Here is a 23496-nt window from a genome sequence, read left to right as displayed (position 1 = left end):
TCTCGACATGAGAGCGCCTGGAGCTCGGAAACTCTTCTGGCTGAAGTGATAGCCACCAAAAAGACTGCTTTCAACGTCAGGTCTTTCAGAGATGCCCTCGACAAGGGTTCAAAAGGCGGCTTCTGATCCAAGATGGCGACTTGTTGAACAGCCTAAACGGACGCACTCCTGACCTGCTAGTGAGCTAACCTGGTGGTGAACCTTACCCGATTGTAAATGGGTAAGAGGAGAGGCAAAGTCCGAGAGGCTCCCCATGTATCGGGCGGGATGCCCCAGTCACGCCAGACGACGCTGGAGCAGTTCTGTGTTGGGTCCGGTCCCATGTCGGCATCGACTCCTTCTCCCCGTACTGGCGCTTCGGCGCTAGACAACAGTGTAGACGGGGCTTCCTTGAGCCCCGTCGAGCGTGCAGCACCCCCGCAACCCGGAAGTGAAGCGTTCGAAGCAAGTCCTGGAGCCAGGGCCACAGAAAAAGAGCCGGGCGAACAGGGAGGGAGCCTGCACGAACCGACAACTGGAGCCCAAGCTCGTCCAAGATTAACAGCTGCTCAGATGTTAGAAAAAACAGTGAGTACCTTGGAGCAAGCTTCTAAGGCCCCTCTTCCGGATTTTTTGGTTGGGAATATTAAAAAACCTGCTGTAGTGACATTAGAGTCACTGTGGGACTTAACTTCGACTACTCAATCAGCTTTAGAAAATTTAATTCGGAAAAATATGGAGACCATAAAAGTTCTTTCAGAGACAGCATTAATTCAGATACAAACTAATATAACCCAAGCTTCTGAGGTTAAAAAATTGACAGAGAAAACTGAAAAATTTGAACTTTTGGGCCAATCCTTGATTAAAGACAAGAACTTTACCTCACGACGCCTGGAGTATTTGGAGAATCAATCCAAAAGATTGACTTTGCGTTTTATAAATTTTCCTCGGTCTCCTTTGGTGGTACCAATTCAAATGGTTAGAAAATACTTTATGGAGACTCTGGGAATGCCGGAGACTTCGTTGCCACCTATAACACGTGCCTATTATATTCAAACTGGTGGGAAACCACCAGAAAATTTACAACAAGATGCAATGAATCTTACGGCATTCCTAGAGTCCTCTTTAGAGGTTATTACTCAACGAACCACATTATTGGTAACTTTTGCGATGGAAATGGATAGGGACGCAGTCCTTAAGCTTTCTTTGAGGCATTTAGACTCCATGTTTTTGGGTTCAAAGATTAGAGTTTTCCCTGATTTAGCTAGAGATACTCAACAGAGACGTAAGATTTTTTTATCTTTACGTCCTAGAGTTAATGCTATAGGCGCAGATTTTCTTTTACGATTCCCATGTGTATGTAGGATAAAACTTCAGTCTAAGCAATATCAATTTTTTGACCCAAAACAGTTGGAGGATTTTTTGATAAGCAGAGAAGAGGTAAATGTACAAGTTTAGTCACATATGCAACACTGTATGGTAGAGCTGAGTCACCCGATTGGGAATAAGCTGTTCTTTTGGATTTAACATGTTTTGGTATTATATTGTATTTCCTAATGTCTTGGATCGATTACCTAAATTGTGGGCGTTAGTATGAATATTATTTTCGCAATGTTAATTTGCAGACTCTATTTGTTTCTTTGTATTTTTCATACTTGTGTATTATCACTCATAAGTAAATACTATGAATGTTAAAATTGATAAATAAAGAATTAAAAAAACAAAAGGCGGCTTCTGCAATGCTCTTAGCACCAGGTTGAGATTCCACGCAGGCACCACTGAGTGCAGAGGAGGGCGCAGGTGATTAACTCCCTTGAGAAAGCGCACCACATCTGGCTGCGAAGCCAGGGAAGCACCCTTCAGGCGGCCCCTGAAGCAAGCCAGAGCCGCTACCTGGACTTTAAGGGAACTGAGCGACAGGCCTTTCTCCAGACCTTCTTGCAGGAACGCCAACACTGAAGAAATTGGAGCAGTGAAGGGAGAAAGTGAGCCTGCTTCACACCATGCTGCAAAGATACGCCAAACCCTGGCGTAAGCAGTAGAAGTAGAGCGTTTCCTCGCTCTCAGCATAGTGGCGATGACCTTGTCTGAGAAGCCCTTCTTCCTCAGACGCTGCCGCTCAATAGCCAGGCCGTAAGACCAAAGGGAGAGGGATCCTCCATCACCACGGGACCCTGATGTAACCGGCCCTGCTCCACTTACAGCCGCAGAGGATCGTCGACTGAGAGCCTGATCAAGTCCGCATACCAGGGACGTCTGGGCCAATCCGGACCCACCAGGATTACCCTGCCGGGATGCTTTGCCACCCGGTCTAGCACCCTGCCCAACATGGGCCAGGGCGGGAACACATAGAGGAGCTCTTGTGTCGGCCACTGTTGGAGAAGAGCATCTACTCCCAGGGATCGAGGGTCCCGTCCTCTGCTGAAAAAGCGCGGCACTTGGCAATTGGCCGATGACGCCATCAGATCTAGGCTCGGCTGGCCCCAGCGCTTCGTGATGTCCAAGAACGCCTGAGCAGATAGTTGCCACTCTCCGGGCTCCAAGGTATGGCGACTGAGAAAGTCCGCCTTGACATTCATGACTCCGGCAATGTGGGCCGCTGAAAGCTGCTCCAGGTTCGCTTCCGCCCACTGGCAAAGACTCATAGCCTCCTTGGCTAGAGGGGCGCTCTTGGTACCTCCCTGGCGGTTGATATAGGCCACAGCCGTGGCATTGTCCGACAGGACCCGTACAGGCTACAACACCAGTACCGGGATGAACTCCAATAACACCAACCGAATGGCTCTGAGTTCCAGGAGGTTGATAGACCACTTGCCTCTGCAGGAGACTAGAGCCCCTGCGCTGTCCTTCCCAAGCAGTGGGCTCCCCAGCCCATCAAAGAGGCATCTGTCGTGACGACAATCCACTCCGGGGTCACCAGAGGCAATCCTGCAGACAACTTGTCTGTCTGCGTCCACCAGCTCAGCGCCTTGCGCACTGCTGGGTCCACGGGAAGGCGCACAGCATAATCCTCCGACATCGGAGTCCAGCGCAGCAGCAGAGATAGCTGTAGTGGTCTCATATGAGCCCTGGCCCAGGGCACTACTTCCATCATGGCCGTCATAGAGCCCAACAGCTGCACGTAGTCCCAAGCCCGAATAGGAGAGGCTACTAGGAACTAGTCCACCTGAGCCTGAAGCTTGACAATCCGATTGTCTGGCAGGAACACTCTGCCCACTTGGGTGTCGAATCGAACTCCCAGATACTCCAGGGACTGAGTCGGGCGCAGCTGGCTCTTCTTCCAGTTGATGATCCATCCCAGGGAGCTCACAAGAGCAACTACCCGGTCCATAGCTTTGCCGCACTCTGCATAAGAGGGGGCTCGGATCAACCAGTCGTCCAGATAAGGATGGACTTGTACTCCTTCCTTTAGCAGGAAGGCCGCTATGACCCCCATTACTTTGGAAAAGGTCCGCGGAGCAGTAGCCAACCCGAAAGGGAGGGCTCTGAACTGGAAGTGTCGTCTCAGGACTGTAAAACGCAGAAAGCGTTGGAGAGGAGGCCAGATGGGAATATGCAGGTACGCTTCCTTGATGTCCAAGGAAGCCAAGAACTCTCCTGCCTTCACTGCCGCTATAACAGAGCGGAGAGTCTCCATGCGAAAGTGCCTCACTTTCCAGGCCCGATTGACCCCTTTGAGGTCGAGGATAGGCCGGACAGAACCTCCTTTCTTTGGAACCACAAAGTAAATGGAGTAACGTCCCTTGCCAATCTGATTTTTTGGCACCGGAACGACCGCACCCAGGCGGATCAGGTTGTCCAAGGTCTGCTGCACTGCCACAGCTTGACCGGAGACTTGCAGGGAGAGAGTACAAACCCGTCTCTTAAGGGTTGGCAGAACTCTAGCTTGTAGCCGTCTCTGATGACTTCCAGCACCCACGCGTCTGAAGTTATAGTGGTCCACTCGCCCAGAAACGAGGACAGCCGTCCTCCAATCTGCACTGGGGCGTGGACCAAGGCCCCGTCATTGGGTACGAGACCCTGGGGGAGGACCGGAGGGAGCACCTCCGGGACGGCGGTCTCTGCGAAAGGAATGCTGCTTGGGGGAGAAATTCCTCTTGAAGGAAGAGGGGGCAGAGGAACCCGACTTGCCCGTGCGGTACCGACGGGCTTCCAGCAACCGTCCTCTGGAGGTACCGGGACGAGTACTAGCCCGAGCCCTGACCTCTGGTAATTTCTTGCCCTTAGACGTGCCGAGATCGGTCACGATTTTGTCCAGCTCGACCCCAAAGAGCAGCTTGCCTTTAAAAGGCAATCTAGCCAGGCGGGATTTAGAGGCGTGGTCAGCAGACCAATGTTTCAGCCAAAGCCACCGCCGCGCAGAGACTGTCTGAGCCATGCCTTTAGCTGAGGCTCTCAAGACATCATACAGCAAGTCTGCCAAATAGGCTAAGCCCGATTCCAGGGCCGGCCAATCAGCCCTCAAGGAAAGATCCGAGGGGGAAGCCCGCTGCACCATAGTCAGGCACGCCCTGGCCACATAGGAGCCGCAAACTGAGGCCTGCAAACTTAAAGCAGCTGCCTCAAAGGACGACCTTAAGGCCGCCTCCAATCTTCTGTCTTGGGCGTCCTTTAGGGCCGTGCCACCTTCCACCGGCAACGCCGTTTTCTTAGTCACCGCAGTGAATAAAGAATCCACGGTAGGCCACAGATAGGCCTCACGTTCACTCACAGCCAAAGGATAGAGGCGGGACATAGCCCTAGCCACTTTAAGGCTCGTTTCCGGGACATCCCATTGAGCCGCAATTAAGGTGTGCATGGCATCATGCACGTGGAAGGATCTAGGCGGGCGCTTCGTCCCCAGCATAATGGCAGAGCCAACAGGGGCTGAGGGAGAGACGTCCTCCGGAGAGGAAATCTTCAAAGTGTCCATGGCCTGTAAAAACAGGTTGGGCAAATCCTCTGGGCTAAAAAGCCGCGCTGCAGAGGGGTCATCCGCTCCATCCGAGCGGGGATCTATCTCCTCCAAGGAATCCGCAAAGGACCGTTGGGAGACCTCAGACACGCTGCCCTCATCTACATCGGAGGAGACAAAGTCCTCCAAGGCCTGCAAATCAACCCGAGGGCGTTTACCTCTGGGAACCTCAACCTCTTTATCAGAAGAGGGAGCAGGGGCAGCGTTTTGCATGAGGAAAGCCTGATGCAGCAGCAAAACAAACTCGGGGGAGAAACCCCCCAGACTGTGCACTTCCGCAGCCTGGGCAACAGCCCTAGATGCACTCTCAACCGGCGCTCGCAATAGCGGGGGAGAGACATGCTGCGCATCCAAAATGGCGTCCGGCGCGAAACTCCGCGAAGGAGCCGCGCGGGAAGAACGGCGCTTAACTTTAGCCGCTTGTGCCGTCGCCCAAATTAAGGGCGTTCATGGCATTAATGTCTCCAACCTCAAGGGCGGCCCACGAAGAAGCCGTCCGAGCCGCGTGGCCGGCCAAGATGGCGGAGGCGAGGAGCGGGGGATGGGCGTTTATGGCGGGAAAAAACCGCCACGCCGGAGGAACGACCGGGACATTCATCGGTCACTAAACTGTCACCCATCAAGGGCAAATCAGGTTGTAAAACCCCCGCATCCCCTCTAGAAGCGCTCCAGCGATCCGGGGAGCGACCCTTTGCGCCCTCGCCCTCCGACGCCATATGCCACGAGGAGAAGAATCGGGGAACCCCCTGCCCGCTATAAAAAGGTAAAATTACCTGCTTGCCGCTCCGAGCTGTAACGAACTGGTGTCCCAGTGAGTAGCTGCAATGAACGTTTAAAGAAACGTCGAATTAAACGCCTTTAAAGACGTTTAAAATTTTTTTTTTTTTTTTTTTTTTTTTTTTAAACGGAGCCAGCGGGAGGGGGGAGAAAAGGAGGGACCTGGCACCACCAGGTTTGCACTTGCTCAAAAGAGCCCTCAACCCCAGGCCTCAACAAAACCTAAGGATTAGGCTTGGAGGCCTAGCCAGAGCTGCTGCTGTGTGTGACCACCACCTGCTGAGATAGAGAACATACTGAGGAGTTTCCGGCAGCACATGACCACATATAGGGAGGCAAAAGTTTGCTCTCTATCTCCACCTGCTGGTAGATGGACACAACCCACCAGTCTATGGATTGATCAGCTTGATGATATGGAAGCAGTCATTATCCATCCCACAGCCATGCTTAAAAAAAAATGTTTAGCGCAGGAAACTTTTTGCCAGGTCCAGGGCAATGTGCGGGGGTTGGTTGAGAGGAGAGGTCTCCAGTGGCACCTCTTTCCTCCCGAACTGCCTTTGTGCAGCAGCCACAACCTACCCAAACACCTCCAGTACTCAGCTTCAAAATTCAGTTCCACCTTGACCCTCTCTCATCCACCTGCCTTTTTACCCCAAACATTTAAAATATACTGCACTGGTGGACAAGTGGACCTTTGGGCTCCCCATGTTATAAAAAAGCCCTGGTAATCTAGTGGACCACCAGACTCCTCTCTCGCATCCTGCCCCTCAAAGTCCCCCCCTCTAAAAAAACCTTGGTAATCCAGTGGGACCCTCACCCACCCCAAGCCTAGCCCTCACCCTCGTACCTCGAAGGCAGCCAGAGCGATGCCCACTTGATCCTGCCTCTGGGTGCCACCATCTGCAAAGTGGTGGTGCCCCACTCATCCTGGGAAGCACTGGGCAAAGCCCACCATTTTGCAGATGGCGGCGCCTGGAAGGAGTGAATGGGCATTGCTCCCGCCTCCTTCAAGATAAGGGGTGGGAGGGCTAGGCTTGGAGTGAGCGGGGTGCTTTTTGGAACTTAAGGGGGAGCAAAGGGCTAAGCAAGAGGGGGGCCAGGGGTCCAGTAAAGGTAAAGGGTCATGGATCTGATATACCGCCTTTCTGCGAGTACAACCAAAGCTGTTTACATATTATATACAGGTACTAGACCACTATGGCCTCTCGTTTTTTTTAAACAGTAGGGTTAGGAGGTCCAGAGGTCCCACTAAACTATCTGGGCATTTTTTTTTTTTTATGTTTGGGGAAAAGGAGGGAGTCAGGGTGGTACTGCTAGACAACAGGGATATGTTTGGGCTTGCAGGAAGAGATGTCGGGTTGGGAGTATGGGGCTGATGCATGCCATGGCATACTTGTGGGGACTTTTGTTTTTCAATGTCAACTTTCCTGTCAATGTCTCTGCCAATCACCACTCAGGAACTGATAGGAAAAGTGACATTTGGCATTGAGTCACAAATTACTGCCGTGATTTTAGCATGGCATTAATTTGCATTCTTATTACTTTGATCATGCCATTGCAATTTTTGTTCGCACATTTCTCAGTAGAGTGAAGACTCTACTGCGAGCCTTTGAGTATCACCCCCTCATGGGGTGGTGGTTAGGCAGATAATGTTACTGGCTCCCTCTCATACTCTGAAGATGTTTGGCTATGATGATACTATGGATCTCTCTTAGGGAGAGTATTCTAGCACTAATATTGGCAGTCTCATTCTATCTCTGGGAGAGGATTCTACTTGTGGTGATATTGCGGGGAGAGGAAGAGAAAGATACAGTAACATAGTAAATGACATCAAAAAGACCTGATAAATAAAGTCTGATGCAGTAGCCTTGCTCCTGGTACATCTAGTACAATTCTGTTTCCTGCTCCTCCCATATCACTAGGGAAGGAGTATGCTAAACCAGAAGCTGAAAGTGGCCCATGTAATGAAAAGTGTAGCATTAGGCAACCCCCTGCAGTGTACTTCAACACAGGATGCTGCTCTGGCCAATCAACTAAAGGACATTTGCTGTGGATCTCTTGCTCTAGGAGGGTGTTCTGTAGATAGCAATATAGGCCTCTCTTGGGGACTCCAGTAGTGACGTTATTATGGGTCTCCTTTGGGAAGACGACTCTGCTGGTATCAGTATTACGAATCTCTCCCCCTTTATCTGGGGTTCTTCTATTAGGGCAGGGTTTCCATTGGTGGTGGAGATATATCAGTGGTGGTACTTGTGAGCTTATGGGAGGGGGACACAGTGATGGTAGTGTATTTATCTCTGGTAATGTGGTCTCCTATAGAGTTTTGTTGTGATCTCTCTTCCATACTTACTTCTTTTTTTCCTCTTCAGTGGGTTTCTGTAATCCCCCATACAGCTCATCAATGTATATTTGGTACAGGCACTGATCTTCTGAGACTAAAAAAAACAAGGAACGATATGTTTTCTAAAAGAAAAAATAAAAATAAAAATAGGAAAGCAGAAGAATCAATATTGAAAATGATTTGAAGGAGAGGGGCATCTGGGCACATGAAAGGCTATAGTGAGCAACAGAAGCAGAGAGGAAAAGAATAAAGCATTGCTCCCAGACACAAGGAAAGAAAGAAGCAAAAGCAAGACTGCTGGAATAAGCTGCAGGGAAGAAGGGAGCAGGAAGAGGGCAGGGATCAGGGAAGCAAGAACTGACGGAAGGGACAGGAGGACAGTGAGTACTGCAGTAAGCTTCCGAAAGGTAAAAACAGAAAAGTCAGCAGGGGAAAGGGTGGAAGATGGGAGCAAATGAGTACGAAAATTAAGTCAGAAAAGGGAGTGTGAAGAGAACAATGTGGGGCTGAGCGGAGTGGAGCAGTTAAACTACAGCGTGCAAGAACTAAAGGCACGGAGGGACGGAGCACCACATGTAGTGCATGTCTGGGAGAGAATGGATAGGCTTAAAAAGGGAAAAGGCCTGGAGGTGGAGTATTTCACAGCAAACCCTGCTCCAAGTCTTTTTGCTCTGTGTGAAAGACTTGAACAGCCCCCAGAGTAGGTATACAAAGAATATACAAATGACCCAAGAGAAAAAAATGTTAAAAATATAACATTTAAGGACATAAGATCATAAACCTTGCCATACTGGGACACAGCAAAGGTCCATCAAGCCCAGTTTATCCTGTTTCCAACAGTGGCCAATCCAGGTAACAAGTACTTGGCAACATACCAACAAAGTAAAAGATTTTATGCTGCTTATCGTTGAAAAAAGTAGTGTATTTTCCCAAGACCATCTTAATAATGGATATGGACTTTTCTTTTAGGAAATTATCCAGATCTTTTTTAAACAATGCAAAAATTGATTTTACCACATTCTCAGGCAACAAATTCCACAGTTTAATAACACACTGAGTGAAGAAATATTTTCTCCAATTTGTTCTAAATTTACTACTTAATAGCTTCACTGCATGCCCCCTAGTCTTTATATTTTTGAAAAAATAAACAAGCAATTCATGTCCACCATTTTCATTTCTATTATAGCTCCCCCTCAGCCATCTTTTTTCCAAGCCAAAGAGACCTACAGGCTCATTTTCAAAAGAGATGGACATCAATTTTCCGACATAAATTGGTATTTCGACGTTCATCTCTCAAAGACATCCAAATCGGTATAATCAAACCTGATTTTGGATGTCTGTCAGAAGTCTGTCGCAAGGACGTCCAAATCTCAAGGGGGCATATCGGAGTAGTGAAGGCGGGACTTGGGCGTTCCTAAGACTTGGACGTCTTTGAGCCATAACGGAAAACAGCAGAGATGTCAATGACTAACACTTGGACATTTTCACCTGGACGTGTTTTTATTACGAATAAGGTACAGAAATGTGCCCGAAATGACCAGATGACCACCAGAGGAAATCGGGGATGACCTCCCGTTACTCCCCGTGCTCACTAACCCCCTCCCACCCTCAAAAAAACATCATTAAAAATATTACGTGCCAGCCTCAGATGTCATACTCAGGTCCATGACAGCGCATGCAGGTCCCTGGAGCAGTTTTAGTGGGTACAATGCACTTCAGACAGGCAAACCCAGGCCCACAGACCCCCCCTAACAGTTTAATTTGTGGAAGAAAGAGCGAGCCCTCCAAAACCCACCAGAAACCCTCTCTACCCACATATAGGTGCCCCCTTTCACCCTTAAGGGCTATGGTAGTGGTGTACAGTTGGGGGTAGTGGGTTGGGGGGGGGTTGGGGGGCTCAGCACACAAGGTAAGGGAGCTAAGCACCTTGGAGCATTTTATGAAGTCCACTGCAGTGCCCCCTAGGGTGTCCAACTGCTGTTCTGGCATGTCAGGGGTACCAGTGCACTAGAAATGCTGGCTCCTCCCACATCCAAATGGCTTATATCTGGACATTTTCGACTTGGACGTCTTTAGTTTCGAAAATCGCCAAAACTCAAAGACATCCAAATCTAAGGACGCCCTTAGTAATTTTGAAACGAAAGATGGAAGTCCATCTTTTTTCAAAAATAAGCTTTTCCCCGCCTCCGGATTTGGACGTTTTACAAAGACATCCAAATCCCAACTTAGACGTTTCTTTCAAAAATGCTCCTCCTAGCCTCTTTATCCTTTCCTCATAGGGAAGTCGTCCTAACAACCTTTATCACTTTCGTCACCGTTCTCTGTATCTTTTCTAATTCTGCTATTTCAATATCTGAACTGAAAGTTCAAGTCTCTGACCTAAAACACCAGAAACAGAACTAGTACATCACGTACCTATTTGAACCTCCACTATCCGAGCTGCATAGGACTCAAATATAAATCAATCTATGCATCCAATTTCTCCTATTTAGGCACACAAATGTGGAATGCACTACCAAAGACTGTGAAAACGATTTACGACCATCTTAACTACAGGAAATCATTAAAGACTTACCTGTTTTGCAAGGCCTATCCCACTGACCCTACTGATATGCTTTAACTCTGCAATACAACATAACCTTAGATCGTATTGACAATTATATATTCCTTATTATCGTTGACCCTTATTGTACCTTATACCCTAACCTTACATGACCCCTATTTCAATCTATATTTGTTTACCCCTACTGGACTTGGCGTTCGCCTTTACGGTATTTTGTAAGCCACATTGAGCCTGCTAATGGGTGGGAAAAAATGAAGATACATACCTGTAGCAGGTATTCTCCGAGGACAGAAGGCTGATAATTCTCACCAAGGGGTTGTCATCCGCGTCGGCCCAGGAGTATGGAAAAACTTGAGAGCAAACGAGAAGTCTCTGGAACGCTCCGTCGCACAGGCTGAGCGCACCATGCATGCGCGAATGGCTTCCCGCCCACGATGCAAGCGTGAGTCCCTCAGTTTAATAAAAAAGCAAACCAGAAACAAGAACCACTCCAAGGAGAGGAGGGCGGGTATGTGAGAATAATCAGCCTGCTGTCCTCGGAGAATACCTGCTACAGGTATGTATCTTCATTTTCTCCGAGGATAAGCAGGCTGATAATTCTCACCAATGGGGTATCCCTAACCCCCTGGCTCACTGAAAACAATGAACATTGGTCAATTGGGCCTCGCAACGGCAAGGACATAACAGAGACTGACCTGAAAAAAAACACAACTAAGTGAGAGTGCAGCCTGCAACAGAACAAAAATGGGCCTAGGAAATTGGAGTTGTTCTAAACCCCAAACAGATTCTGCAGCACCGAATGCCCAAACTGACTGTCGCGTTGGGTATCTTGCTGAAGGCAGTAGTGAGATGTGAATGTGTGGACTGATGACCATGTTGCAGCCTTACAAATTTCTTCAATGGAGGCTGACTAAGTGAGCCACTGAGGCAGCCCTCCAGAGTCAGCCCAGCCTGGGCATAAGTGAAGGAAATGCAATCTGCTAGCCAATTTCAAAATGTGCGTTTTCCGATGGCGACTCCCCTCCTGTTGGGATTGAAAGAAACAAACATTTGGGCGGACTGTCTATAGGGCTTAGTCCGCTCCACATAAAAGGCCAATGCTCTCTTACAGTCCAAGGTGTGCAACTTGTCTTCACCAGGGCGGGTATAAGGACGGGGAAAGAATGTTGGCAAGACAATTGACTGGTTCAGATGGAACTGACACCACCTTCGGCAAGAACTTAGGGTGAGTGCGGAGGACTACTCTGTTATGATGAAACTTAACTACCAGGGCATGGAGCTCACTGACCCTACGAGCTGAAGTAACAACCATCAAGAAAATAGCCTTCCAGGTCAAGATGGCAGGAATTCAGTGGCTCAAAAGGAGCTTTCATCAGCTGGGTGAGAACAACGTTGAGATCCCATGATACTGGTGGAGGTCTGACTGGGGGCTTTGACAAAAGCAAACCTCTCATGAAACAAACGACTAAAGGCTGTACAGAGATAGGCTGACCTTCTACACGTTGATGATAAGCACTAATTGCACTAAGGTGAACCCTTATGGAGTTGGTCTTGAGAACAGACTCTGATAAGTGTAGAAGGTATTCAAGCAGGGTCTGAGTCGGACAAGAAAAAGAATCTAGGGCCTTGCTCCCACACCAGACAGCAAACCTCCTACATTTAAAGGAATAACACTTTTTCGTGGAATCTTTTCTGGAAGCAAGCAAGACTCGGGAGACACCCTCCAAAAGGCCTAAAGAGGCAACTTCTAAGTTCTCAACATCCAGGCTGTGAGCGCCAGAGACTGAAGGTTGGGATGTAGAAATGACCCGTCGTTCTGAGTGATGATGGTCGGAAAATAGTCCAATCTCCACGGTTCTTCAGAGGACAACTCCAGAAGAAGAGGGAACCAGATCTGACAGGGCCAGAAAGGTGCAATCAGAATCATGGTTCTGCGGTCTTGTCTCAGTTTCAGCAGAGTTTTCCCTACTAGAGGTATGGGAGGATACGCATACAGAAGGCCTGTCCCCCAATGTAGGAGAAAAGGATCTGACACTAGTCTGTCGTGGGCCTGAAGCCTGGAACAGAACTGAGGGACTTTGTGATTGGTCTGAGTGGCAAAAAGATCTACCGAGGGGGTGCCCCACGTTCGGAAGATCTTGTGGACGTCCATGTTTAATGACCACTCGTGAGGTTGAATATCTTGCTCAGTCTGTCAGCCAGGCTGTTGTTTACGACTGCCAGATATGTGGCCTGGAGAAAAATACCGTGGCAGTGAGCCCAAAGCCACATCCTGACGGCTTCCTGACACAAAGGGCGAAATCCGGTGCCCCCCGCTTGTTGGTGTAATACATAGCAACCTGATTGTCTCTCTGAATTAGAATGATTTCATTGAACAACCGATCTCTGAAAGCCTTGAGTGCTCCAGATTGCTCGTAATTCTGGGAAGCTGATCTGAAAATCCTTCTCCCGAAAGGACCAAGCTCCCTGAATGTGAAGTCCATCTACATAAACTCCCCACCCCAGGAGGGATAAATCCATGGTCAGCACTTTTTGAGGCTGAGGAATTTGGAATGGACATCCCAAGTCGAAATGTCCACCACTGAAGGGAACTGCAAAAGTCTGTGGAGAGATGGATGACATCCTCTAGCTCCCCTGTGGCCTGGCACCACTGGGAAGCTAGGGTCCATTGAGCTGATCTATGAAGGTGTGCCATGGGAATTACATGAACTGTGGAAGCCATGTGTTCTAATAGTCTCAATATCTGCCAAGCTGTGATCTGTTGAGACGCTCGAGCCAAGGACACTAGGGCCAGAAGATTGTCTGCCCATGCCTGGGGAAGATAAGCTCGAGACATCCGTGTGTCCAACAGAGCTCTAATGAACTCCAATTTCTGAACCGGGAAAAGGTGGGACTTGGGCCCAGAAGTTCTAGTACCCGAATAGTGATCCACATGGACTGTACAGCCCCTGCCTTCACCAGCCAATCGTCAAGATAAGGGAACACATGCACTCCCAGTCTGCGTAGCGCTGCTGCGACAACTGCCAAGCACTTTGTGAAGACCCTGGGCAGTACATAGTACTGAAAGTGCTGAGTTCCCAACCAAAATCTTCGAAGATACTTCCTCTGAGCTGGAAGTATCGAGACGTGTGTGTAAGCATCCTTTAAATCCAGAGAGCATAGCCAATCGTTTTCCTGAATCACAGAAAGAAGGGTGCCCAGAGAAAGCATCCTGAACTTTTCTCGAACCAGATATTTGTTCAGGCCCCTTAGGTCTAGGATGGGACGCATCCCCCCTGTCTTCTTTTCCATAAGGAAGTACCTGGAATAGAATCCAGCCTTCTTCCCCTGGTGGAACGGGTTCGACCGCATTGGCCTTTAGAAGGGAGGAGAGTTCCTCTGCGAGTACCTGCTTGTGCTGTGGGCAATTTGGAGATTTGGATTCCAGATTGAGAGTGTATCCTAACCGGACTATTTGAAGAACCCACCTGTTGGAGTTTATAAGAGGCCACCTTTGGTGAAAAAATATCAACCCCCCCCCCCCCCCCAACAGGCAAGCCACCCGGTACGGACACTAATTCTGCGGCTATGCTGCACTGGAGCCAGTCAAAAGCCCGTCCCTTGCTTTTGCTGGGGAGCCCTAGGGGGCTTAGGCGCACGCCGTTGACGAGAACGTGCATGCTTCCACTGAGCCTGAACCGGCTGCCGAGAAGCAGGAGTGTACCTATGCCTATTATAGGAATAGGGAGCACTCCTCCTCCCTCCAAAAAACCTCCTAGAAGAGGAGGAAGTAGCAGAAGACGTCCGGCGGGAGAGAGAATCCATGGCTTTTTCATCTGATCGACCATGTCCTCTACTTTTTCTCCAAAGAGATTATCCCCCCAGCAAGGAACATCCGCCATTCGCTGCTAGGTCTTCTTATCCAGGTCAGAGACACGCAGCCATGAGAGTCTGCGCATCACTATACCTTGAGCAGCTACTCGGGATGCTACATCAAAAGTGTCGTAAGACCCCTGGCCAGGAATTTGCGACACGCCTTCTGCTGCCTGACCACCAGGTGAAAAGGTTCAGCAAGCTTCGGAGGAAGTGCTTCAACTAAACTGGACAGTTGTCTCACCGAGTTCCGTAAGTGGATGCTCGTGTAGAGCTGGTATGTTTGGATTTTGGCGGCAAACATAGCGGCCTGATTTGTTTGCCTCCCAAAAGAATCCAAGGTCCTAGACTCTCTGCCTGGGGGCACCGAGGCATAGTCTCTAGTACTCTTGGCTCTTTTGAGAGCAGAGTCCACCACCATGGAATCGTGAGGAAGTTGGGCCTTCACCATTACAGGCTCTCCATGGACTCTATACTGGGACTCAGATTTTTGGGGGGCCACTGGATTAGAGAGAGGGCAAGACCAATTTCACATAAGCACTTCCCTGAGTGTATTATGCAAGGGGGCCATTGCAACCTCTGCAGGTGGAGAAGGATAATCCAGGACCTCGAGCATCTCAGCCCTGGGCTCATCCACAACCTCCATAGGGAAAGGAATGTCCTTAGACATTTCCCGCACAAAGGATGAGAACGTAAGACTCTCAGGTGGAGAGAACCTTGGTTTAATGGGTGGAGTAGGATCAGAGGGAAGCCCACAGGACTCCTCCTCCGAAAAGTACATGGGGGCTTCCTCTTCTTCCCACGACCGCTCATAGTAACATAGTACATGACGGCAGAAAAAGACCTGCACGGTCCATCCAGTCTGCCCAACAAGATAAACTCATATGTGCTACTTTTTGTGTATACCCTATCTTGATTTGTACCTGTCCTCTTCAGGGCACAGACCGTATAAGTTGCCCAGCACTATCCCCGCCTCTCAACCACCAGCCCCACCTCTACCACTGGCTCTGGCACAGACCATATAAGTCTGCCCAGCATTATCCCCGCCTCCCAACCACCAGCCCCGGCACAGACCGTATAAGTCTGCCCAGCACTATCCCAGCCTCCCAACCACCAGCCCCACCTCCCACCACCGGCTCTGCCACCCAATCTCGGCTAAGCTCCTGAGGATCCATTCCTTCTGAACAGGATTCCTTTATGTTTATACCACGCATGTTTGAATTCCGTTACCGTTTTCATTTCCACCACCTCCCGCGGGAGGGCATTCCAAGCATCCACCACTCTCTCCGTGGTTACACCTTTGAGTGTGCAGTATTATCAAGGGTAAGAAAATGAGGGGGAGGGAAAGTACTGCATGGCTCTTTGGGTTGGGGTACTAATAAAGATAATTTATGAGGAGATATGTTACTGGTTGGGATAGAACAGATAGAAAGAGGTTGGGAACCATTCAAGGGAATTTCAATGGAGAGAGGGTTGGGGGATGGGATGACCCATCCTTAGAACATTGATATTATTGGGTGTCACACACAGTTAAAATGTATCTCATGGAACATAGGGTGTTATCTCTTCCCCTATTAAATGCCCATCGTGTAGATCTTCTTGGGCAGGACAGGGACCGACAGAGGGGTCTCCCAATTCCGGACTAGAACTTCACAGAGAACCTTGTGGAGAGGGACAGTCACAGCCTCCCTTGAAGGAGACTTGTAGTCCAGGACCTCAAGCATCTTGGCCCTGGGCTCATCCTCCACCTCTAAAGGAAATGGAATGGCCTCTGCCATTTCCTTCACAAAGAGGGAAAAGAAAGGTTCTCTGAAGGAGATTTTCTCCTTTCATGTGGAGGGGAGGTTTCGGAGGGAATACCATAGGACTTATCATCCAAAAGGTACCTTGGATCCTCCTCCAACTCCCATGAGTGCTTATCAGTGTTAGTCAAAACTTCCTCCTAGGATGGCTGAAACGGAGCATGCCTCGACTTGGAGGAACCATGTCCTTGAGAAGGGCGTCGGCTCCCGTCTTGACTCCGGCGAAGCTTCCCCCACCGTGGCCTGGGTGGCAGTCGACAACGGAGCTGCACGCAACACAGGCATCAGAGGCCACACTGCAGGCTGAGGGGCAAACGGAGCTGTAGAGGCCAGCAGGCTAGGCGCAAGCACCTCTGATGCACACCATTGCAAGAGGCCATCCATCAGCTCAGGGAGTAAGGCCCAGGTGCGCTCATCGAGGGATGACACTGGAAAAGGCTGGGGATGCCAACTCCGAGACAGGTTGCAGAAATGGCGGTGTCGAGACGGGAGCTGGGTCATGGATGCTAAGAGACCAGCACGTCTTGAATAGACGGGAAGCGGTCCACTTGGCGCTGACACTTCTCGGATGCCGAATCCCTCAACGTCCCAGAGCTCCCAGCACCATGCGTCGAGGATGACCAATGCCAATGCTTTAAGTCAGCATCAAGGCTCCTTGGTGCCAAAAAGAACAATTTTGAATCCTCACGCTGCCTTGGGGTCAGGTCTGACGCTGGGCGGTCCCGGGGACCCTGCACAGTAGTCAGCATCGAGACAGGTAGAGACCCACTCGATGTATTACTGCACCCTGTGTCAAGAAGTCTAGTAATGGGTAGGAAGGCACTAGAGCATGCGTGGTGGAGCGACTCTCGCACTCCACAGAGCTCTGTTTAAGCTTGTTAAAAGCACCGTACAAGGCAACGCAGGATCATGTTTACCCAACTGCGACAATTATGGCCTGCTTGTCCCTCAGAGATTTGGAGAATTCTGGATTGTTTCCACTGTTGCAAGCTGATGTAGAACTTGATAGGGGATTTTGTTGTATGCTTCAACATGTTTACTGCTTTGTGCATGTGCTTTTTTGTTTTGAAAGTTAATAAAGACATCCTTTAAATGGAAAAAAAAAAAAGATTGAATATAATGAAAAGTAAAACAATATACCTCAAAAGAGCTATTGAAATAATCAGGGAAACTATTAGACAGATTTTCATTTGAGAGTTCCTAAGAATATATAGCAGAACTTGCAGCTTTAGAATTAACTTGGAACTACCGTTCTTTCAATGGCGAGTTTAATCAACAGATAAAAGGAACAGCCATGGCGGCGACAATGGCCTCCCTCAGTGGCAAATTTGTGCATGGAAAGAAAAACAAAAAAGGCAACAGTCTACTTGCTACATAAAAGTCTGTTATAAAAAGTAGACCGATACACATATATAAAAACAAAGAAATAATTTATTCAAACCAAGATAAAAGCAGTACCCGACGTGACCACGTTTTGCCCTCAGGCTGCTTCAGGGGTAAAACTACAAATAAAAACATAAAAATAGTGATAACATCATCTCAAGTTATGTATATATATATATATATATATATATATATATATCTATATATATATACTATATATATATATATATATATATAAAAAGTCATAACAGCAAATGATAACATAAAGTACAATAAATGCATTACACATTCAAAAGTAAAATAGAGGAGGAGATAAGACAAGCCACTTTCCAAACATATAAAAGTGTATAAAACGTTGGATGGATTTAATCAAATCCAATAATGTATCAATACATACCTAAAAATCAGGGGTGATCAACATACCCCTTCAAAAAAAGCCTAAAACAAAATTAAAAAGATATACATTAATCCCATCTTGATCAGCCCATGTATCACAAACTCTACATCTCACCAGTCAGCTCAATTAAAATTCTCATCATATCAACAATTGACTATATTTCATGGTGTAAATCATTCAATTACTCACTGTTATAAATCTTCTACAAATAGACCACCTTGAATCCTAAAACTTTATTAGCCTTTACTATAACATCATCAAAGACATGGCTGCATAAATGAATTGAATGATGTGAAGGTATTAGTTTTTGACGTTTTTTAGTAAGTAATGACCTTTGACCTGGATATAAGGTTTTAAAATAGCAAGCCACAGCACAGATGGTAATGCTGTTGCACTTTGATCCAGAGCAGTGTCTGTTAACAAGCACAGTAAGTAGCTAGCTTGAATCTATGTGATGTTTGTGAGAAGGTAGCATGGAGTAAAGTAGATGTACAAGTATATCTAGTAAGAATGAGCTTGTTTGGTGATTGAGGGAGAAATAGAGTGTTTTCTCTTTTTTTTTTTTTTTTTTTAAATGGGAAGCCACAGCACAGATAGTATTGCTGTTGTATTTTGATCCAGAGCAGTGTCTGCTGACAAGTAGTCAGCTTTAATCTATGTGATGTTATGGGAAATGGCAGCATGGAGTAAAGCAGATGAATAAGTATATTTACTATAGAATGAGTTATGGTCTTTTTGAAAGTTAGTTTCATTTATGCAGCCATGTCTTTGATGATGTTATAGTAAAGGCTAATAAAGTTTTAGGATTCAAGGTGGTCTATTTGTAGAAGATTTATAACAGTGAGTAATTGAATGATTTACACCATGAAATATAGTCAATTGTTGATATGATGAGAATTTTAATTGAGCTGACTGGTGAGATGTAGAGTTTGTGATACATGGGCTGATCAAGATGGGATTAATGTATATCTTTTTAATTTTGTTTTAGGCTTTTTTTGAAGGGGTATGTTGATCACCCCTGATTGATACATTATTGGATTTGATTAAATCCATCCAACGTTTTATACACTTTTATATGTTTGGAAAGTGGCTTGTCTTATCTCCTCCTCCATTTTACTTTTGAATGTGTAATGCATTTATTGTACTTTATTTTATCATTTGCTGTTATGACTTTTTATATATATGTACATATAACTTGAGATGATGATATCACTATTTTTATGTTTTTATTTGTAGTTTTACCCCTGACGCAGCCTGAGGGCGAAACGTGGCCACGTCGGGTACTGCTTTTATCTTGGTTTGAATAAATTATCTCTTTGTTTTTATATATGTGTATCGGTCTACTTTTTATAACAGACAAATTTGTGCATGGGTCATTTTGAGAAGCAATTCCTTTCTGTACATGATTATGAACTTAACATAGTATTGTGGAAAAGGTATACTGACAATATCTTTATGATCTGGCAAGGCACAAAGGAAAATCTTAAGGAATTTCATAAATGGCTGAATTGTCTAGATAGAAATTTCAAATGCATGATGATAGAACAACTATGCTTTTCCTAGACATACAGATCAGTATCCATAGAGATAAATGTGAGACTCACATCTATTTTAAACCTACAGATGTTATTTACATTTTGATAGCTTCCACAGCAAATCCCTCAAGACAAACTTTCCCTAAAGCCAATTTTTACGTCTAAGGTAATGTTCAGATAATTCAACCTTTAATAAGAGATCCTATTTCGATGGGTGGGAGAGGGGGGAAAGGGAGGGAGCAGTGACTGAGCAATATATGTGCTTGTTGGCTAGTTGGTAAGAACCTCTGGCTTTTGTGCAGAGGCTTAGGAGGGGTTTAGAATCGTGGTCGGGAGGGGAGGGGGCTTCAATTTTGATAAAGTTGATGATGTTTTGCTGAGTTCTTACTGTAGCTATTGGGTTATCTTGTTAAGGATGTAAAAAGAATTGAAGCGGTGCAAAGAAAAGCTACGAGAATGGTAAGGAATTTGCGTTACAAGACGTATGAGGAGAGACTTGCTGAACTAAACATGTATACTCTGGAGGAAAGGAGAAACAGGGGTAATATGATAGAGACGTTCAAATATTTGAAAGGTATTAATCCGCAAACGAACCTTTTCCGGAGATGGGAAGATGGTAGAACGAGAGGACATGAAATGAGATTGAAGGGGGGCAGACTCGAGAAAAATGTCAGGAAGTATTTTTTCACGGAGAGAGTAGTGGATGCTTGGAATGCCCTCCCGCGGGAGGTTGGTGGGAAATGAAAACGGTAACGGAATTCAAACATGCGTGGGATAAGCATAAAGGAATCCGTGCCGAAGGAATGGATCCTCAGGAGCTTAGTCGAGATCGGGAGGCGGGGCTGGTGGTTGGGAGGCGGGGATAGTGCTGGGCAGACTTATACGGTCTGTGCCAGAGCGGTGGTGGGAAGCGGGACTGGTGGTTGGGAGGCAGGGATAGTGCTGGACAGACTGGTACGGTCTGTGCCCAGAGCCGGTGGTTGGAGTGGTTGGGAGGCAGGGCTGGTGGTTGGGAGGTGAGGATAGTTCTGGGCAGACTTATACGGTCTACGCCAGAGCCAGTGGTTGGGAGGAGGGGCTGGTGGTTGGGAGGTGGGGATAGTGCTGGGCAGACTTATACAGTCTGTGCCCTGAAGAGCACAGGTACAAATCAAAGTAGGGTATACACAAAAAGCAGCAAATATGAGTTATCTTGTTGGGCAGACTGGATGGACCGTGCAGGTCTTTTTCTGTCGTCATCTACTATGTTACTATGTTCCACTGGAAAATTGTTTGTACATCTGTACTTTTCAACAAGTCATCAATAAAAAATTGTTAAACTGTAATAAGAGATCCTATTAATTCACAGAAAAAGGCTGAAAAGGTTGTACGAACTTTGCCATTTTACACACATCAAATCATATTGTTAAGATTTAAAACATTGTACAAAACTTGAAAATTTTCTCTGATAAGGAGCGAATGATAGCTTGTGAGAGACAGAAATCTTCAAGATACACTTGTATTGTCTGTCCTTCTTCCGCAAACCAGGACAATAAGGAAGCTTCCAACAGAACACTTTCAAATGTGGGAACTGTTCTGTGTGCAATTATTATTATTATTATTTATATGCCACATTATCCCACCTATTTGCAGGTTCAATGTGGCTTACATAGTTTTGTAAACATTGTCGTTACAGGATAGCAGATACATTTAGTATTGTGTAGAAATTAAGTGAGGGAAGAAAGAAGAAGGAGGGGAGTGAAAAGGGTAATTATAGGAGGTAGGCTTTCTTAACTGAGTGGGTTTGGTGAGGTGGACTAGTGTGGCTATCGAGTTCTCATTGTAGGCTTTTGTTGAAGAGAAGTCTTCAGAGATTTGCAGAAGAAAGTTGCTTCGTCGATTGTTCTCAAGTCTATAGGCAATGCATTCCCATAATTGCGTGCTTAAGTAGGAGAAGGTGGTGGCGTACATCTGCTTATATTTTAGTTCTTTACAGCTGGGGAAGTGTAGTTGAGAAATTTGCGGATGATCTTGTAGCATTTCTTGGAGGTAGGTCACGAGGTTTATCATGTAGATTGGGGCTTCTGCGTGAATGATTTTGTGTACAATCGTGCAGATCTTGAACGTAATGCATTCCCTAAGTGGGAGCCAGTGGAGCTTCTCTCTTAAGGGTTTTGCGCTTTCATATTTAGTTTTTCCAAATATGAGTCTGGCGCAGGTTCTGGGCAGTTTGGAGTTTTTTTGATAGTCTGCTCTTTGCAACACGCGTATAGTGCGTTACAGTAGTCCAGATGACTTTATACCATTGACTGACCAGGGTGCGGAAGATGAATACTAAAGTTATCATTCCATCATGTGGCAAAAGGTTTGTTCTAAAACAATTTACAAATCAACGCAATGGCTTCTTCTGGAGGCCTTACCATACTTATGAACTGGCTCTTTTCTGTAGCGCTTCTGCTATCTTTGCGATGGAGGGAACTGCTGCAGGGTTGAGTGTGTCTTTGATTTGTTTGCACACACGTTTGTTTTTTTGATGTGATTGGAGCGGTGGACTGATTCTGGAGGTTTTTCTGACCTATGATTACTTTTTCTACTGCCCCTTATTACCTCTCCACCCTTATGTCTCCCTACACTCCTTCCCAAGAACTCCGTTCACTAGGCAAATCTCTCCTAACTGCACCCTTCTCCTCCTCACTAAACTCCAGACTCCGTCCTTTTATCTCGCCACACCTTATGCCTGGAATAGACTTCCTGAGCCATTAAGTCAAGCTCCATCCCTAGCCACCTTCAAAACCTTAAAGCCTACCTGTTTCATGCTGCTTTTAATTCCTAACTTGTCACCTGCCTCTCTTCAATAGTCCCTTCTCCCTATGTGTCCTGTCTATCTGTCCATACCCTACCCCTTATTTGTCCTGTCTGTCTGTCTGATTTAGATTGTAAGCTCTTTTGAGCAGGGACTGTCTTTCTTCATGTTCAATTGTGAAGCGCTGCATCAGGGGCGTAGCCAGAGAGTCCAAGGTGGGTGGGCATGGAATTCATACCCCCTGTCCCTAGCCCCCCTCTGTTCTGCTTTGCTCCGTTCTTTGTCCCTCCCTTCACCTGCAAGCCCAAAATATTAAATACCTCTGCCAGCTGAAGATTTCTTCCTGCTCAGGCAGTCAGCGCTCTTCCAAAGAGCAGCCAGCAGCATCGATTGCCTGAGGAGGAAGAAATCTTCAGCTAGCCCACCCATGGCTACGCCACTGCGCTGCGTACGACTGGTAGCACTATAGAAATTATTTGTAGTAGTAGTAAATCATAAAATAAGTGGTGTGGAATATGCTGCCATATGTCTTTCCGATATAGACTAATCGGAAAGAACAAGAGAATATGAATTAGGTGGTCACGGAACCCAGGATGGTGAGCCCTTGGGTTGCAGCCAGGCTACAGCAGACAAGTCCTCTTGGGAGGCGCAGAGCAGAGGCAAACCAAGCACTGAATACACACAGGATACCAGACATGACAAATAGACAGCACACTCAAGACAAGTAACAAGCACCACCAGAAAAGGGAGATAGACCACTCAGGCAGGCCGAACGGCCAAACGGGAACCCACTCGTACATAGTCCAAGATTACGGGCCTCACGGCCAAACAGGAACCAACTCATACCAGGGGGGAAGGGAAAAGAAACAAAACGGAATCTCTTGAGCCAGTACTACTCAAACAGTACACACACACTGCACTAAACAGAGCCACAAACAAGGGGTCAAAAGACCCTACACAAAGGCACAAAGGAACTGAAGGGGAAAAGACAACACCACTTAGACTCACATAGTAGAAACCACAAGTAAAAGATAAGAACACCACACAGGAAGGCAGCACAGGACTGGGCTTAGAACCCTAGCTATAAATGAATAGTTCTAACCAAGTCAAGACATCACACAGAGAGGTAGC

General features: G+C 47.0%; 1 protein-coding gene across 1 annotated transcript in view; it reads right to left on the bottom strand.

Annotated features, from left to right (window-relative positions):
• CLASRP (CLK4 associating serine/arginine rich protein) overlaps nucleotides 1-23496 on the bottom strand; it is a 1081767-nt gene that overhangs the window by 814409 nt on the left and 243862 nt on the right. Inside the window, exon 6 of the mRNA XM_030217938.1 lies at nucleotides 8061-8145. Coding sequence (XP_030073798.1) covers nucleotides 8061-8145 — 85 coding nt within the window. The remainder of the gene's footprint in view (nucleotides 1-8060; nucleotides 8146-23496) is intronic.

This window comes from Microcaecilia unicolor, chromosome 11 (assembly GCF_901765095.1).
Source record: "Microcaecilia unicolor chromosome 11, aMicUni1.1, whole genome shotgun sequence".
Taxonomy (NCBI): domain Eukaryota; kingdom Metazoa; phylum Chordata; class Amphibia; order Gymnophiona; family Siphonopidae; genus Microcaecilia; species Microcaecilia unicolor.
Note: the sequence above shows the minus strand (reverse complement) of the source record. Positions and strands in the feature narration are given on the sequence as shown.